The sequence below is a fragment of the Pan troglodytes genome, chromosome 3 (genome assembly GCF_028858775.2).
Source record: "Pan troglodytes isolate AG18354 chromosome 3, NHGRI_mPanTro3-v2.0_pri, whole genome shotgun sequence".
Classification (NCBI taxonomy): Eukaryota; Metazoa; Chordata; class Mammalia; order Primates; family Hominidae; genus Pan; species Pan troglodytes.
The window spans coordinates 140,819,414-140,837,550 of NC_072401.2; the positions used below are offsets into that span (position 1 = coordinate 140,819,414).

At 37.5% G+C, this 18,137-nt stretch overlaps 1 protein-coding gene across 6 annotated transcripts in view; it reads left to right on the top strand.

Annotated features, from left to right (window-relative positions):
- NAA15 (N-alpha-acetyltransferase 15, NatA auxiliary subunit) overlaps positions 1–18,137 on the top strand; it is an 88,553-nt gene that overhangs the window by 58,192 nt on the left and 12,224 nt on the right. For all 6 annotated transcript variants that reach the window (XM_001138279.6, XM_016952232.3, XM_009448306.5 and 3 more), the window contains 4 exons: positions 247–375; positions 1,469–1,682; positions 9,961–10,154; positions 16,116–16,224. In XM_001138279.6, coding sequence (XP_001138279.1) covers positions 247–375; positions 1,469–1,682; positions 9,961–10,154; positions 16,116–16,224 — 646 coding nt within the window. The remainder of the gene's footprint in view (positions 1–246; positions 376–1,468; positions 1,683–9,960; positions 10,155–16,115; positions 16,225–18,137) is intronic.

Here is an 18,137-nt window from a genome sequence, read left to right on the forward strand (position 1 = left end):
TTTTTCTTGTATTAATCCCTACCCTCAATTATGTAGACCTTTTGTTTAATCACCTGTGAAACTACAAATTATTTTTAGTAGTTAGAGAATATCAGTTGTTTTCCCATGTTAACTATTCTTTAAGAATGTTTTAAAAATTTTTTTGAAAGAGTCCCAATCAGCTTAACATCTTTGTTTTTTAAAATTCTGTGGTAGAATGATGTCTATGATAAAAAATGTTCTTGAAAATATTTGATTTCTGTATAGGAAGGAACATCAGCGGTAGAGAATTTGAATGAAATGCAGTGCATGTGGTTCCAAACAGAATGTGCCCAGGCTTATAAAGCAATGAATAAATTTGGTGAAGCACTTAAGAAATGTCATGAGATTGAGAGAGTAAGTACCTTCTACATAAAAGTTTTCTTGTTTTATTCTGTCGATGGTTTTGGACAAATTTCATAGTTTTTTCTCTTCTATTTCTTTATAATTCATAGTAGGTGCTTTTTAAAATCAGTATTCACTTTTTTCAGTTTTCATACTGGAAATATAGACTACATTTTCAGCCAGGGTCTCTATTGTCTTTTGGTAAGAACTCTTTTTTAAAAAACTTTATGGAAATTTTGTATCTTGGCTATGTTTTTATTGATTTTTGAACCTTCCAAATTGCTGCTGCCGCTTTAGTAGTACATACACAGCTGATTAAAGTACTCCTAGGACACTGTTCTTTGTAGAATTTATTGATGATGCTATATACCCTTGGTAAGATATAAATGTTGGAAGACTTTTCACAATATTTCTTCTGTAGCTTATCTAATTTCATGCTGTTTGATAAAATTGTTTTCTTAATCCTCTTCACGTCTGACTCATTTCCATGACTAGTGGTTGGTTTTTCTTTTTTGTGTTTTACACAGATAAACATAGTTTATGTAACTAATTTCACATTTGCAATATTGTCAAGTATAGAATACCAAAGCTTAGTTGAAATGCATCAAGTTCCTGATTGCTTGACTTACTTGCTAATTGATTTCTTTTCCACATACCAGCATCACATTGCATAGGATTCAGATTTGTATCCTCAAAAAAAATTATCAAATACATCTTATAATCCTTTGCAAATGATTCTAAATATAAAAACTCAATGTTTAACATGTGAGTCTACTTGCACTACTATGTAAATAAATTATGTTTGATGTTGTCACGATAGCTTTAAGTATAATTAAGGAAGGGATAATGAATAAACATTTTTAAAGCTTCCTTTTTCAACAAATGATTCTGTGCCTGCAGTATGCCATATCCTGTGCTAGACAATGGCTAACTGTATTTGCTTATTTGAAATGCAAAATATTCCTGTTGAATAATTGTAATTGTTTTTTTAAAATTTTACTAGTTTTTTTCATGCCAAAGTAACAAGTATTCCAATGCTTTGATTTTATAGTTTTCTTAGCCATTGCTGTACTTCGGTATAATAATAAAAAGATAATTTTGTTAGCATTTTATAGAAATCACTGATGACCAGTTTGACTTTCATACATACTGTATGAGGAAGATTACCCTTAGATCATATGTGGACTTATTAAAACTAGAAGATGTACTTCGACAGCATCCATTTTACTTCAAGGCAGCAAGAATTGCTATAGAGATCTATTTGAAGCTTCATGACAACCCCCTTACAGATGAGAATAAAGAACACGAAGCTGATACAGGTATAATATTCAGAGTTCTTCTTGTGCTCTGATGTGTTTATGTGTATTTATGTGTATTATGTTTTTCATTTAATAGTATTGCTCCATGTCTTGAGCACCACGAGGGAAGATATTATACAAGGTTCTCTAAACAACAAAAGAAAAATGTTTACTTTTATGCTTCCAAAGTTAAACAAGAATTTAATTTGCAGTTATTCATTGGCATTTAAGAAGTTTGCATGTTATGAGTTTTACATTTAATATCTGGTTTACCCAAAATTATAAATTGCTAACTATTTTACAGGTACTAGATTGCTAATTGTATAATTAGTATTATAATTCTACATTAGTGTTGGCTATTAGTATTACTAGTTATTTTTTTGAGATGGAGTCTCGCTCTGTTTCCCATACTGGAGTGCAGTGCATGATCTCGGATCACTGCAACCTCCCAGGTTCAAGCGATTCTCCTGCCGCAGCCTTCTGAGTAGCTGGGATTACAGGTGCCCAACACCACGCCTGGCTAATTTTGTGTTTTTAGTGGAGATGGGGTTTCACCATGTTGTCCAGGCTGGTCTCAAACCCCTGACCTCAAGTGATCTGCCCACCTCGGCCTCCCAGAGTGCTGGGATTGGCCTCCTAAAGTGCTGGGATTACAGGCATGAGCCACTATTCCCAGCCTATTCCTCTTTTTAATAGTAATTTATAATTAACCTACTAAAAATGAATATTGCTTGAACATTAAAAACCAGCTTGGGATAAAGCTAGGAAAATTGCACAGTGACTTATCATTTGACTCATTTTTAATGTACTGTTTTTATAGTAGGGTATCGGAATGACTAGGGAGAAGTCTTTCTTAGACAGTTATTTGGGGAAGAACCTGAGAATGAGTGATCTCATACGTAGAAAAATACAAATTTTGTGACTTACTCATGGCAAAAATGTTGTAGGAATTGGGGCATAAAAAGTGTGTTTGATTTTTTTTTCTTTTAAGCCTATTTCTTTTTTGAGGATATGATTGGCTACTTTCTATATCCTTCTTCTTGCTAAACAGCTTTTGAATTATTTTGCTAATTTGTCGTTAAGTTTTACTTCCTGTTGCCTAAGGACAGTTTAGAAATTTCTAAGGTCACATACTGAAGCCTTTGTACAGATACCACTTGAATCTCTTTCTACCTGTTGGTGTTGCTTCAACTTAGAAGAAAACACCAGTAAGAAGAATCTGCTGGACAATTTACTGTTAAAGTTGAGAGCTATGACCCTCTGGCTTCTTTTGTTTTTCTTTCTTTTTATTCTTCTGCCTCCCTCCTTCTCTTCTTCAAATTATACAAATAATACACAATTAACTTTTCAAAGCTGAGACTATTAATACAGAAGTATACTTAGCAAATATGAAGATCCCCTTTCACTTTTCTCCCACCCATTCTTCATTCCAGCAATTATCCCTGTGAAAGGATCAATTCCCTTTATGCACAACTAGTTTCCAGAGTTCTATGTGTACATATACACATGCATTTCAGGATGGTTCTTTGCAGGGTTTCTTGTTTGATTTGTTTTTCTTTAGTCCATAATTGGGTTTATATCATACTCAGTGTTCTGCAACTTAGACTTTTTACCCCATTTAATAGTATTGCTCCATGTCTGCATATCATAATTATTATTTTCACTGTTAACATTTTAGTGACTGTAGGAATCTATGTGAATTTTTTCACCATTATAGTACTATAGTAAATGTCCTTGTACATAATTATGTGCATATTTATTTAGCATGGATTATTAGAAGTGGAAATCGGTGGGTTGAAGGATATGAGAATTTGGGATAAAAGGTTCATCAGTTTTTATTACCACCAACATGGGTATTGAGATTTTCTTTTATTTTACATTATTGCCAGCTCTGAAGGTTATTGTTCTTTTACATTTTTGTATGTTGGGCAAAATATCTAGTTTACAATTAATATATTTTGTTTGTTTGTTTGTTTTGTTTTGTTTGAGACAGGATCTCATACTTTTGCCCAGTCTGGAGTCCACTAGTGGGATCATAGCTCACTGCAGCCTTGAGCTCCTGGGCTCAGGCAGTCCTCTCAACTCAGCCTCCTGAGTAGTTGGGACTACAGGTGCATGCCACTGCACCCAGCTAATTTATTTTTGTAGAGACATGGTCTTGCCGTGTTGCCCAGGCTTGTCTTGAACCCCTTGGCTCAAGTGATTCTCTTGCCTTGGCCTCCCAAATTGTTGGGATTACAGGCATAAGCCACTATGTTTGACCAATTTCTAGATTTTTAATGGAGTGGATTATATGTTTTCTTTTTTTCACTTAGGTTTTATCCTTTAAGATGAGTATCTTTCATTATATACAAGTTTTAATTTTTAATATTTAGTCTTTTTTTGTGGCTTCTAGGTCTTGCTTAGAAAGGCTTTTTCTACTTAAAAATTTAAAATATATTTATGAATATCTTCTGTGTTTTTCTTCTAATACTTCTGCTTTGCAATTTTTTAGATTTGGCTCTTTAAACATTTGGAGTTAATTTTTATATACGTTGTAAGGTGGAGGGTGGCTTTCCACCTCCCTTCCTCCCCAAAATAGACTGCTATTTCCTCCGTAATATTTATTGAGTAGGTTTTTGTATTCCTCGCTGATTTCAAATGCTACCTTTATCATGATAAATTCTGAAAAAAATAATGTAGTAGGTCATAGGCATGGTTTCTTGGTCTAACATATATTAAAGATATGATTAAAACTACATGGTATTGACATCAGTACACAGATAGGTTTCTGTTGTTATGATCCATTTTTCTCAATCTAACACTGTGTCTTTAGAATTTTCGTGTTTTTACATGCAGATTTTTGCTTATGCATACACGGTAGAATTAGCTTGTCTTCCAGAAAGTTTCTGATACTAGGTTGAATCATTTTTCAGTTGATTTTTGAAAATTTTCTATGTAGGCCAGTATGTTAATCTGTAAATGGCAGTAGTTTTATTTCTTTCAATATTTATACCTTTTCCCCTTATGTCTTCTGGTATGGTTAGAGTTGTTATAAAACAGTGGTGATTAGTAGGAACAAAAGTGTATTTGCTGCCTTTTTTTCTGTAGAGGTAGTTCTAATAATGCTTCATGATAAATTTTAATATTTATTTGTTTATTTTTGAGATGGAGTTTCGCTCTTTTCACCCAGGCTGGAGTGCAATGGTACAATCTTGGCTCACCGCAACCTCTACCTCCTGGTTTCAAGCAATTGTCCTGCCTCAGCCTCCCAAGTAGCTGGGATTACAGGCGCCTGCCACCACTTCTGGCTAATTTTTGTATTTTTAGTAGAGACAGGGTTTCTCCATGTTGGTCGGGCTGGTCTCGAACTCCTGACCTCAGGTGATCCACCCACCTCGGCCTCCCAAAGTGCTGGGATTACAGGTGTGAGCCACCACATGCGGCCTACATTTGTTTTTTTAATCATCTGGAGTTTAGTATGGCATAGAAGAAGCCTAGACTTTGGAGTCCAAGTGAAGTAGATTTACATCCTTGCTCTGCCTTTTACCATGACTCTGAGTTATTTTCCTCTGAAACCTCAGTTTTCTCGTATATAAAATAATATTATACTCTAATTCATGAGGTTGTTGAGGACATCAAATGAAATACAATGTATGGGGTATGGGCTGGGTGCAGTGGCACACACCTGTAATCCCAGCACTTTTGGAGGCCAAGGCAGGTGGATCGTTTGAGTCCAGGAGTCCGAGACCAGCCTGGGCAACATGGTGAAACTCTGTCTCTACAAATACAAAAAAAAAACCCAACCAACCAAACAAACAACAGGCATGGTGGTGAGCACCTGTAGTTCTAGCTACTCAGGAGGCAGGAGTGGGAGGATCATTTGAGCCCTGGAAGTCAGAGCTGCAGTGAACCATGTTTGCCACTACACTCCAGCCTGGACGGCAGAGTGAGACCCTGTTTCAAAGGAAAAAAGAAAGAGAGAAAAAATATAAGGTATGCATTATATCTATCATGTAGCAAGGCTACAAGTGGTAGCATTTATTTTACCAGTTGTTAAAAAGGTCAGTGCTTATGTTGCCATCCATTTATAGTTTTGTGTTTCCAGAATGTAATTTTTTGGTCTCTATTAGAATTTTTTTTTTTTGCGTTTTGTTTTTAGTATTAAGAGATTCTTCACTAGGAGAAAGATAAACAAATAATGCATTTGTTTTCATTGGCTTTATGTTATCTATTGCTGCATCATAAATTAATCCCTAAATTTAGCAGCTTAAAATAACCCTTTTTTTGGGTCAGGAATTCAGAAGTGTCTAAGTGACTCTGACTCAGGGTCTCTTAGGAAGTTGTAGTTGAGATTTTGGATGGGCCTGCCATCATTGGAAGGCTTGGCTAGGACTGAAGGGATCCATTTCCTAGATGGCTTACTCAACCTGGCTGTTGGCGTGAGACCTTAGTTCTTAGTCTCTCCGTAGAGTTTCTAAAGTTTCTGAAGACATGGTAGCTAATGATGACAGAGAAAGGAAGAAGCTGCAACACCTTTTTAACGTTCTATTCTCCTGACATCACACCATTACTTCCTTCACATTCTAATTGGTCAGAAAAGAGTCACCAAGCACAACCTATATTTGAGGGGAGGACAATTGAAGAATTTGTAGACATAATTTTAACTGCCGTGATCTGCATTTTGGTTACAAATTATTTACATTATCATTTTTGGGTTTTTTTTTTTTTTTTTTTTTTTGAGACAGGGTCTCACTCTGTCTTCCAGGCTGGAGTGCAGAGACTCAGTCATAGCTCATTGCAGCCTCAAACTCCTGGGCTCAGCCAGTCCCCCAGCCTCAGCCTGCCACGTAGGTAGGACTACAGGCACATGCCACCATGCCCAACTAATTTAAAAATTCTTTGTAGAGGTGGGGGCTTGCTATGTTGCCCAGGCTGTTCTCAAAGTCCTGAGCTGAAGTGATCCTCTTGCCTTGGCCTCCCAAAGTGCTGGGATTACAGGCATGAGCCACCACGCCCAGCTTACATTATTCTTATATGCAAAATATAGTTAGCCATTTCAAGGCCTTCAGAAGTCTATCCCATTGTAACATTAGCTTAAAGTTCAGAATCTTGTCATGTAAATCAGGTACAGGTGCTGAAGCAGCTCCTTGAGTATAGTTTTTTATTTTTATTTTTAACCTTAAGTGTGTCTTTTCAATTATAGTTCTTTTAATATGAAATCCTGTTAACTAAAATTACAAGTTATTTATCAACTACACACCCAATATAAAATGAGACAGGCATAGGATGACCACTGTAGACATTATTAGGAGACACACAGGAGTTACCACGTCCATCCTCAAGTCCAGTGGGGCATGGCTTAATAGTTCTTTGATGAGGACCCAAGACTGGAATAATTTTCTGTGGCTTTTGGCCCTGCCCTCTGAGTTCCTGGTTCCACTTTCTGAATTACCCTTTTTTTCTTTTGGAAGTTAACAGTTGTTTGCAACTGAGTAGTTTTTCAGTATTCTGACCAGTAAAATGTTGAGAGTCTAAAGACCTCTTTTCATTTTGTGCTGTCGTTCTTTTCCTTCCAGATTTACTATTTCTGCCCATAGAATAAACATCATGAATCTTTTGTGAGTCTTATTGGAATCCACGTATACTTGAGCTTCTATGGAGGGGAGAACACCCTTAAGTTCTTAGAAGTTTTATTGTTTGAGAGAATCTGTGAGTCATACTCTTCAATTTTTTAGAGAGCCTTTCTTCAGACTAAATAGTGAGGCACCACCATATTCTGAGTAACAAAAGATTGTAATGCCAAGCCCCTTTGCCTTCCCTCTTGACATATTTTTTGATCTTTGCCCAGCAAGCCATTTCTGGAGAGACTGAGAGTTTTCAAAACCATCAAGCCCCTGTCTCTTTTCTTTAGTTTCTTTGTCCTCTTACATTTTTCCTGGGCACTTTGCCTGAAAATCCCTTCAGTTAGTTAGTTAGCTCACTGAGTTCATTTGACACATTTTATAACACTGTTGCTAAACTTTCTGCTACTCTGTGGCTATAACATATCCTTCACTTCATTTTAAGGGCTCACCTGCAGCCTCCTCAAAGTCTAGACTTCTATGAATAGTCCAAGGCTCTTCAAACTTCCACTAAAGCCCTACTCAAAGTCTGTCCACCTTTTGCAACTCCCTGGCTCCAAAGTTACTCCCACATTTTAGGTTTTTGTTACAGCAGTATCTCATGTCCAAGTACCAAAATCTATGTTGTTTATCTATTGCTGCAAAACAAATTACTCAAAAACATAGCTTTCAATAGCAACCGTTTATTATCTGACTGTTACTATGTGTCAAGAATTCAGAAGTCACTTAGCTGTATGTTTCTGAAGACTCTGGGTCTCTCAGGCAGCTGAAGTTAAGATGTTGGCTGGGCACGGTGGTTCATGCCTGTAGTCCTAATGCTTTGGGAAGCTGAGGCGGGTGGTTGCTTGAGTCTAGGAGTTCGAGACCAGCCTCGTCAACATAGTGAGACCCTGTCTCTATTTATATTTTAAAATTTAAAAAGTTGCCAGCTGGAGCATCTGAAGGATCAGCTTGGCTTGGAGGATCTCCTTCCATGATGGCTTACTCTCATGGCCAGAGGCATCAGTTCTTGGCCATACATTGGTCTTTCCATAAGATTGAGTTTTCTCATAAGACAGGAGCTGGTTTCCTCTGAATGATCCAAGAGAAAGCAAGGAGGAACCTACAGTCCATTTATGTCCTAATATTAACGTTACATACCTTGGTGTATAGTACATGTTACTCCTTACACATGAGTCACTAAATATAGCCCACGTTTGAGGTGGCGGGGGTGGGGAGGGGGGTCCTGCCTTTTTAAAGGAAGAACTTGTGGGCATATTTTGAAATCACCACAGTGGTAGTGTATTTTGGAATGACTTTTTTCATTTCTCTATATTAACAGATGTTATCCAAATAAATACCGGATGAGCCTTTAGCTTTCACATTTGTTCCTTGAAATCAAAACAATATAAATATTTCACTATATTATAGCATATTTGTCAGTGATTTCCAGTCTTTTGAGACAGTCAATAGTTTATACTTCTAGGGATATTGTTAATTTTCAATATTAAATTTTTAATTTACTATAGAGTTATTCATTTATTGTGTTAACAAATATTTGAGTGTTGTCTGTCTGTTTCGGCATGCTGCTAGGCCCTGAAAATAAGGTTACAAATTAGACAGGATCTCCTTTACCAAAGAGCTCATAGCTTAAAAGAGAGACAGCTGTATAAACAAACTATTGTGTCAAGCAAAATATATTAGCCATAGTGGCAGCACAGACAGAATGAATAATTGTTTGGCCAGGTTAGAGGAGGCATAACTAAGCGAGCATAGTCCTCTGAAGCCATAGAGATAAGCAACAGCTTGTTATATTCATAGATTGCAAATAGTTTAATATTGCTGTTTAACTTGTATGTTTTGCTGTGATCATTACATGCATATCCCATATGGTTTCAAGAAAGTTTTCTGAAGTGGTTCCGTTGTTTGCTATCTGATGTTGAACCATTAAAAGGCTAGGTACTGCTGGGTGTGGTGACTCACGCCTGTAATCTCAGCACTTTGGGAGGCCGAGGCAGGTGGATCAGGAGGTCAGGAGTTTGAGACCAGCCTGACCAACATGGTGAAACCCCGTCTCTACTAAAAATACAAAAATCAGCCGGGCGTGGTGGCACATGCCTGTAGTCCCAGCTACTTGGGAGGCTGAGGCAGGAGAATTGCTTGAACCTGGGAAGCAGAGGTTGCAGTAAGCTGAGATCTCGCCACTGCACTCCAGCATGGGTGACAGAGTGAGACTCCGTCTCAAAAAAAAAAAAAAAAAGAAAAGGCTACGTACATATGGGGACATTTACATCCATACCATGTAATATTTTTTTAAATTTGTTTTTTGAGACAGAGTTTCGCTCTTGTTTCCTAGGCTGGAGTGTAGTGGTGTGATCTTGGTTCACTGCAGCCTCTGCCTCCTGGGTTCAAGCAATTATGCTGCCTCAGCCTCCTGAGTAGCAGGGATTACAGGTGCATACCACCACGCCCAGCTAATTTTTGTATTTTTAGTAGAGACAGGGTTTCACCATGTTGACCAGGCTGGTCTCGAACTCCTGACCTCAGGTCATCTGCCCACCTCGGCCTCCCAAAGTGCTGGGATTATAGGCATGAGACGCCATGCCCAGCCTCATGCAATATTTTTTAATGGAAGTTTGGTAGGATCAAATAATACTTAAAATTACTAATCTGATTAACATGCTTGTTAATTTTATTAATTAACTTATTGCCTGCAGCAAACATGTCTGACAAAGAGCTAAAGAAGCTACGTAATAAACAAAGAAGAGCTCAAAAGAAAGCCCAGATAGAAGAAGAGAAAAAAAATGCAGAAAAAGAAAAGCAGCAGAGAAATCAGAAAAAGAAGAAGGATGATGATGATGAGGAGATAGGAGGTCCAAAAGAAGAACTTATTCCAGAGAAACTGGCCAAGGTACTTAATAATAGTGTTTAGCACAATTGAGTGACATTTTATGACCAGCTGTTGTCATTTTTATACTGTCTTATTTGACAGTATATAACCTTATGTGATTATAGGTTTTAGAGCCAAAAATTATTTTATTTTTTAGTATTCTTTCTTTAATATTTTGTTTCTGATCGTGTTTCATGTTTAAAACTTGAAATAATGATCCTGTTCCAAAGTCATGTAGTATAGTATGGTGGAAAAAATTTTGGCTTTTGAGTCATTCTGATCTGGGTCCAGATATTAGCTCTTATATTTTCACTGTGTGCCCTTGGACACTTTGTCTAACCTCTCTGATGGTTTTCTCATCTATAAAATGGAACTAAGAAAATCCTTATTTAGGACTGGAGAAAATACATATGTAAAGCGTCTAATGTCTGTTACAGTGGTAACATGCAAGTTTTTATGTCTAGGCTAAATTGAGTTTGTTATAAACTGAGGACTATACGTGTATCTCCCATTTACCTCTGTTGTCAGTTTACATTATTTCTTTTCTAGCCTAAGGCTGTAAATATTTTCCCTAGGCCAAAATCTGACCTGCTGGTTTTAACCATTAAGCTGAAACCAAGATACTCATTGTCACATGAACCATTTTGATTAATAACATTCCTTTGTCCTTTCTTTTGACCCTAGACATCTCCCTGCTTTGTATGAAAATAATTGCATAATTTGTTATGTTAAAGCAATATAGGAAGCAGTCGCCCCAGACTTTAATTTTAGCCTCACTAGTAAGGAAAGGCTCAAAATCATTTCCCTGATTGCTTTATAACCAAGGAAAATTATAATGCCAAACAAATAGAGTTGGAGAATATGTTTTGAATTCTGTCCACCAGAGCAGGTGGACAGTAGTATCACGTAGACATAGTGATATTGCTATGAGAAATATAGCCATGTGCCTATAGTTCCAACTATGTAGGAGGCTGAGGTGGGAGGATCACTTGAATCTAGGAGTTCGAGACTGCAGTACACTGTGAGCTATGATCATGCCTGTGAATAGCCATTGTACTCCAGCCTGGGAGACATAGCAAGACTCTGTCTCTTAAAAAAAAAAAAAGAAAAATAGCACACACACACACACACACACACACACACACACACACACACACGAAATATAGAAAAATCCAGTTGGATTCTACAAGGATTTATTGACATGTTTTTACAAATAATTGTATACCTGCTAGGAACAAACACAATACCTTTTTATTGTTGGGAATTTATTGGAAGACTGCACAGGGAAGCAAGAAAGCACAGAAAATGGACCTTTCAGGCCTCAGAGAATTTCAGTCATTCAGGGCATAGAACTTAAACTTTAGACCTTCCATCTTTATGCCCCCACTTTCTTTATTACTACTACTTTTACCACCTTCACTGCCTGCCTGCTGCCATCATCACTTTGTCTACTTACTTTTCCCTTTATCCCATGACTTTCCTTAATGACATTTTTCATTATAACTCTTCATGTTTTCATGTATTTCTTTTTTGTTTGTTTGTTTGTTTGTTTGAGGTGGAGTCTTGCTCTGTCACCCAGGCTGGAGTGCAGTGGCGCGATCTCGGCTCACTGCAAGCTCCGCCTCCCAGGTTCATGCCATTCTCCTGCCTCAGCCTCCCAAGTAGCTGGGACTACAGGCGCCCGCCACCATGCCCAGCTAATTTTTTTGTATTTTTAGTAGAGACGGGGTTTCACTGTGTTAGCTAGGATGGTCTCCATCTCCTGACCTCGTGATCCTCCTGCCTCAGCCTCCCAAAGTGCTGGGATTACAGGCGTGAGCCACTGCGCCTGGCCCATGTATTTCTTAAGGAGAGGATCTCTTTTGATTATTTAGTTACTGTTTAATAAAGAGTACACCTGCAGAGCAGAATTCTTGTACTAGGTTTCCTTAAAGACTGTTACGTTTTCCTTGGGTCGAGGGTGTCATAATTGCCTTCAAGCCAGATAACAACCTGTGGTCTAATTATTTGTAGCCACGATTGTAGAGTCTGAGAACAAAGTAATGGCTACAAACGGTGCTTCTGACTGCTTTGTTTGGAAGAAGCTTAGTGCAAGGTACCCTTTTTCATGGGCTGCTCCTCAGTACATATTATTCTTACCTGTTAGGTACATAAGACCTTTTTCTTCCTCAGCTAACTTCCTCCAAGATGCCCCTGTCTAAAAGCATCTATACTTACCAAGATTTCCAAATGTGGTAACAACATCAAATTATACCAAGCCATCATAATTAGGAGTGGCTTTGTAGGTTATTTTAAAAGCCGCCTGCCCAGTCTGGTTCTGCAGTATATAGTATCTCCCCTGCCCTTCAACCCCCCCTTTTTTTGGTGATTCTGTATTTCAGCTTTCTTCTATGTGGTAAATGGCAAATTTAGTGTCACCAGTTCAGGATAATATTCAGTCATGTGTCATTTAACAGGGATACATTCTGACAAATGCATGCTTGGGTGATTTTGTTGCTTTGTTTTGTTTTTTTGTTCTCTTTTGAGACAGGGTCTTGCTCTGTCACCCAGACTAGAGTGCAGTGGCATGATCTTGGCTCACTGCAGCCTCTGCCTCCTGGCCTCAAGTGATCCTCAACCTCAGCCTCCAGAGTAGCTGGCACTACAGGTGCCCACCACCACGCCTGGCTAATTTATTTTTATGGCAATGGGATTCTACCATGTTGCCCAGGCTGGTCTCAAACTCTTGGGCTCAAGGGATCCACCCACCTCAGCCTCCCAAAGTGCTGGGATTACAGGTGTGAGCTACCACACCTGGCTTGGGTGATTTTATTGTTGTGCGAACATCATAGGGTGTATGTACACAAACCTAGATGGTAAAGTCTGCTACACACTTAGGCTATATGGTATAGCTGATTGCTTCTAGGCTACAAACCTGTATAGCATGTTACTATACTGAATACTATAGGCAATTGTGATACATGGTAAGTAGTTGTGTTTCTAAAATGCCCTAAAAATAGGGCATTATAATCTTATGGGACCACTTATGCAGTTCATTGTTGACCAAAACATCATTATGTAGCACATGACTATATAAAATAAAATCAAAGCATTAATAAATTAGCAGTAATTCCAGTAAAGGAGAAAAGGAAAATGGGAATTAGTAAGGTCAGTATTCAGTGAACTTGAGTATAAATCTCAGGTCTTGGCAGAAGCTGTATCACTTGTTTCTCCAACTTACCATGAGGCATTAGTTGGTATTTATGAATTCCCTTTTGTACCACTCATCCTATCTTCCTCCTTGCCTTCACTCAGCATTTTGTTGGTGGTTTGTTTGTTTGCTTTTTTTTTTTTTTTTTTTTTTTTTTTGGAGATGGAATCTCACTCTGTCACCCAGGCTGGAGTGCAGTAGCATGATCTCAGCTCACTGCAACACTCCGCCTCCCAGGTTCAAGCGATTCTCCTGCCTCAGCTTCCCCAGTAGCTGGGATTACAGGCACATACCACCACACCCACTATTTGTTTTGTTTTGTATTTTTAGTAGAGATGGAGTTTCACCATGTTGGCCAGGCTGGTCTTGAACTCCTGACTTGAAGTGATATGCCCACCTTAGCCTCCCAAAGTGCTGGGATTACAGGTGTGAGCCACCGCGCCCAGCCTGGCATTTTTTTTCCTGTTGTATATATACTTTTCCTTCCAAAGGCTATGATTCCTTAGTACAGTAGTCTTTCTTTAAAAAGTTGTATCATTTTAAACTTTTTGTTGCTGTGCTGGGAGTTGCTATGCTAGAGACATATACTCCTTTACAACATATCTTAATATGAGGATTAGATTTCAAGTCAGTTTATAAATTTAAAAATTGCATATGATTAAAATTGCCCTTGGAAGTGTCTTAAATTGCCCATTAAGTGCAGTGCAGTCTCATCCTACATGCATTTAACCTAAGTGAACTCAACTCTTCATGACTGGATGTACTTTTTTCTTTAAGGGAGACAAAGAATAATATGCATAATGATGGTTAATTCTATCCAGTATTTCCCTCAGTGAACACTGGACCCCAACTGAGTATGAGATGGGAGGCATGACTGTCACAGTCCATTTCAGTTCTTGTGTGCTTATCTTGGTGTGAACATCTTGCTGTGGTGATTGTCAATTTGGTATTGAAAACATGGTTTTCATACACGTAATACAAAGTATTTATATTTTTATATCTGCCTGTCTTCAGCTTAAAGGATTTTCAAGGGATATTTTGACCTTTTTTTCCTGAAATACTGATTTTAGACTTGCATTTCTGATTACATGATTCCATGTATATATAAAACCTTGTTCTGCACGATGTATGAGTAAATATAGAGTGTAGATTTCTTGTGGTTATCTACGTATATTTAAACACTCAGATTTACCCTGACAAAGTCTTACCTATGAGAAGTAAACAGAGACTGAGACTACCTATCAGAATATCAAACCCAACCCAGATCTCCTTTGGGGGAATATGTTCTTGTTTATTAAAGTCGGAGACAGAATTAATTTCTCTGTTTCCTCTCTCCAAGTTCGAGTACTTGATTTAACTAAATATAAATACTTGTATTGATTTACCTGCCCTATAGTCCTTGTTTCCCTTTGTAATAGCAGCCATATCTCTCTGATAGTAAATTACCCTGGTCAATACACTGACCCTCATTTCAGTCTGTACCCTAGAGGCATGAAAGGCATGATACAGCTAGGTGGCAGGTTTGGTTTCCAGTTCTCTGCCTTTCTCTGATACAACTATTTCTCCCCTTGTACCAGAAATTCCTATATAGTAGAATATGGAGTCATGGGAGCAAGAAGTAAAATATGTACAAATGTGTGGGGAAGTTGTACCTATGAGGGCCTTTATTTTCTCCTCTATCTCTTGGTTCCTGAATCCACAGTTATTAGAGTGGCAGAGCCATATATTAATTTCTGGTTCTGGTTTAGAACATGTATCCTTCAAAAGAAAACATTCTGGCACTGGAGCTGGGCTTTTAATGGGTTATTTTATTGTCCTGTAAGGCCTTCTGCTTTACACACTAGGACGTGGTGAATCCCATAGAATTCACTTCACTGCTTTTCTTTTCTTTTCTTTTCTTTTTTAAATGCAGTGAAACAATTTTCTTGCCCAGAAGCTGTTTTGGTGAAATCACAATTACTCTACTGACAGAGGCACGTTGACCAGATGTGGCAAATTCATTTTCCATTAGGGTAAATTGTTACTGCCTCTGTGATGAGAGAAAGCAAATATAGAATCCAGATGTTTAGTGCCCTTCTGATAAATATGGTGGTGGTCTCCAGCCCTACCTGAGATAAGACAGGGAATAGTCTTGTCTTAATATTCAGTCCAGGAGTAGAATAGTAGCACAATTGCATTATACCTGCCTAGTAATGATTGCAAGTATATAATTACTATGACATTTATGTAATTAATAAAAATTGGTAGGAACACAGTTCTATAAATATTAATATTTTAAAATGCCACCTCACCATTAATATGTCATTTGAATAAATATGAATTCCTGTAGAATTTATAGAACAAAGCAAGACAGAATGGATAGTGTAGTATTTTGAGTAGCTTGATTATACTTCACTTTGTTTGAATTATAAAGAACATTCACTCATTCTGTCATGGTCTCTGTAGTCTCCTTTGTACTTCTCCTGTCCTAGTTCACATCTCTTCTTTCTTCCCCTTGGCTATCTGACCTGTTTCTCTTTCGTCTTTCTTTCTCTGGTTCTATTTTATCTACTTCCTTCTTTTTGGATAGTTTCTATCCAGCAATAATAAAGTATCTAGGGTTAAAAATCAGTTAAGAATTCTAGAATTCAAAATCCCCTTTGTTTAGGTTATAGGAGGTTAAAATATGACAGTGTTTTTCTGGGTGACTGGTAAGTGATTTTATTTTTTAAAAATAAGAATTTTTAGTAGAATAAAATCACATTCCCCAAGAACCTTACTTTCATTTGTATAATATCTTTTATTTTTGTTAGGTTGAAACTCCATTGGAAGAAGCTATTAAATTTTTAACACCGTTGAAGAACTTGGTGAAGAACAAGATAGAGACTCATCTTTTTGCCTTTGAGATTTACTTTAGGAAAGGTAGGCAATTAGGGTACAGTGGCCCTGACAAAACTGATCACTGTACTTCTTAGGTATAGTCACCCACCTCTGATAGCCTTACCGCTGTACGATTATTTAGCAAATGCCAACGCAGCTTTCTCACAGAAATGCCTGCTATGAACAGAATGTGTAGGGAGATATAATGATATAATCACTTCTTTTAGGATATTAGAATCAATGATAGATGTACATAACATAACTAGGATTCAGGTCAGATGTAATTACCATGTATGTGGTTCAAAGAATTGATCATGTGGATAAAATTAGTTAATACACAGAGCTTAGACCTAGTACCTGGTACATAGTAAGCATTAAATAAATGTTAGCTATTATTAGCTATTGTTATAAATAGAAGATAAAATTTTGAGCCTGGATCTTGAAGGATAGATTATATTTCTAAAGGAAAAGATACATAGAAGGCAAGAGTATCTGTTAAGAAAACATAGGAGTGTGTAAATAATGTTGAGGTTGTCTGAATTGCCTGGAGCAGGTAAAAGATGAATGAAGGGTCTTGGTTTCCAGGTTTAGAATGCTTAGAATATATATGTAGTAGATAATAAGATTTTAGAGTACTGAGTTAATATTTTCCAAGTGGTTAATTGAAAAAAGAGTTTGTCGCAAAGGTGATGCATATTAAAGGAAAGAGAAACTGTTTAATAAAATCAAAGAGAAGGTTGTTGCTCTAAACAGTATATCTACTAAAGGAAATTGAATAACATGGTACTTCTCTATATGAGTATCCATTTAAAAAGTCATGTTTGGCCAGGCGCAGCGGCTCATGACTGTAATCCCAGCATTTTGGGAGGCCGAGGCAGGTGGATCACCTGAGGTCGGGAGTTTGACACCAGCCTGACCAACATGGAGAAACCCCGTCTCTACTAAAAATACAAAAAATTAGCCAGGTGTGGTGGCACATGCCTGTAATCCCAGCTACTCAGGAGGCTGAGGCAGGAGAATCGCTTGAACCCGGGAGGCAGAGGTTGTGGTGAGCCTAGATCACGCCATTGCACTCCAGCCTGGGAAACAAGAATCAAACTCCATCTCAAAAAAAAAAAAAGGTCATGTTTATCAAAAGTAAATGATGTTGGGGAAAAGTTGCTATATTATTTCAAAATAGGATACAGAACTACCTATAAATTGAAATTTTATTAATATATTTACATAGGTATGTAATATAGAAGTGGCTGGAAAGAAATAGATCAAAAGATAACAGATTGTCTCTTGATAGATTTTGAGTGATTAAAATATTTACTGTATTTTCTACTTCCCACAATTATTATAACGTGGAAAATAAGTTTAATAAATAGTCCAATAATTTTCAAACTTTAACAGTTAATACAACTCCCACTTTTAAAAAATTCTTAAATGGAACTCCAAAGTATAAAATTCAAAAGCTGCTCTGCTTAAAGTAGGGAAGGGCAATCTAAAGCCCCATTCAGTTGGCTTCTTGGCTGTGTCCTAACCTCTAAAGGACCCCAGCATTTGGAATCCACTGCAGTTGTGCGAAATTGGTAATGACAAAGGCATGGCAGTATTTTTGGCTTTTTTAGTATTGGGGACAAGGGAAAGAGCATTAGGAGAAGAGACTGGGGTTTTGAACTTTGACATTGGGAAAATGGTACCAATTAGGAAAGTCTTATCAAAGAGGTTGGTTATAGATAAAACTTGGAAGTGGACTGAGTATTCAAGTGCAAATTTCCATTTAACAGGTGGAGATACTACTGAATCTTGGGAAATACAGGGAATGGGAGTGGGGATAGCATAGGGAAAGATCAGAGAATGACTGAAAAGATAACCTTGGTAACTATTCTACCTTTAGAGGAGAAAGGAGTCACAGATTGACAGGAGAGGAACAGTCAAACAGAAGGGAAGCTGTTTCACATGTCACAAAA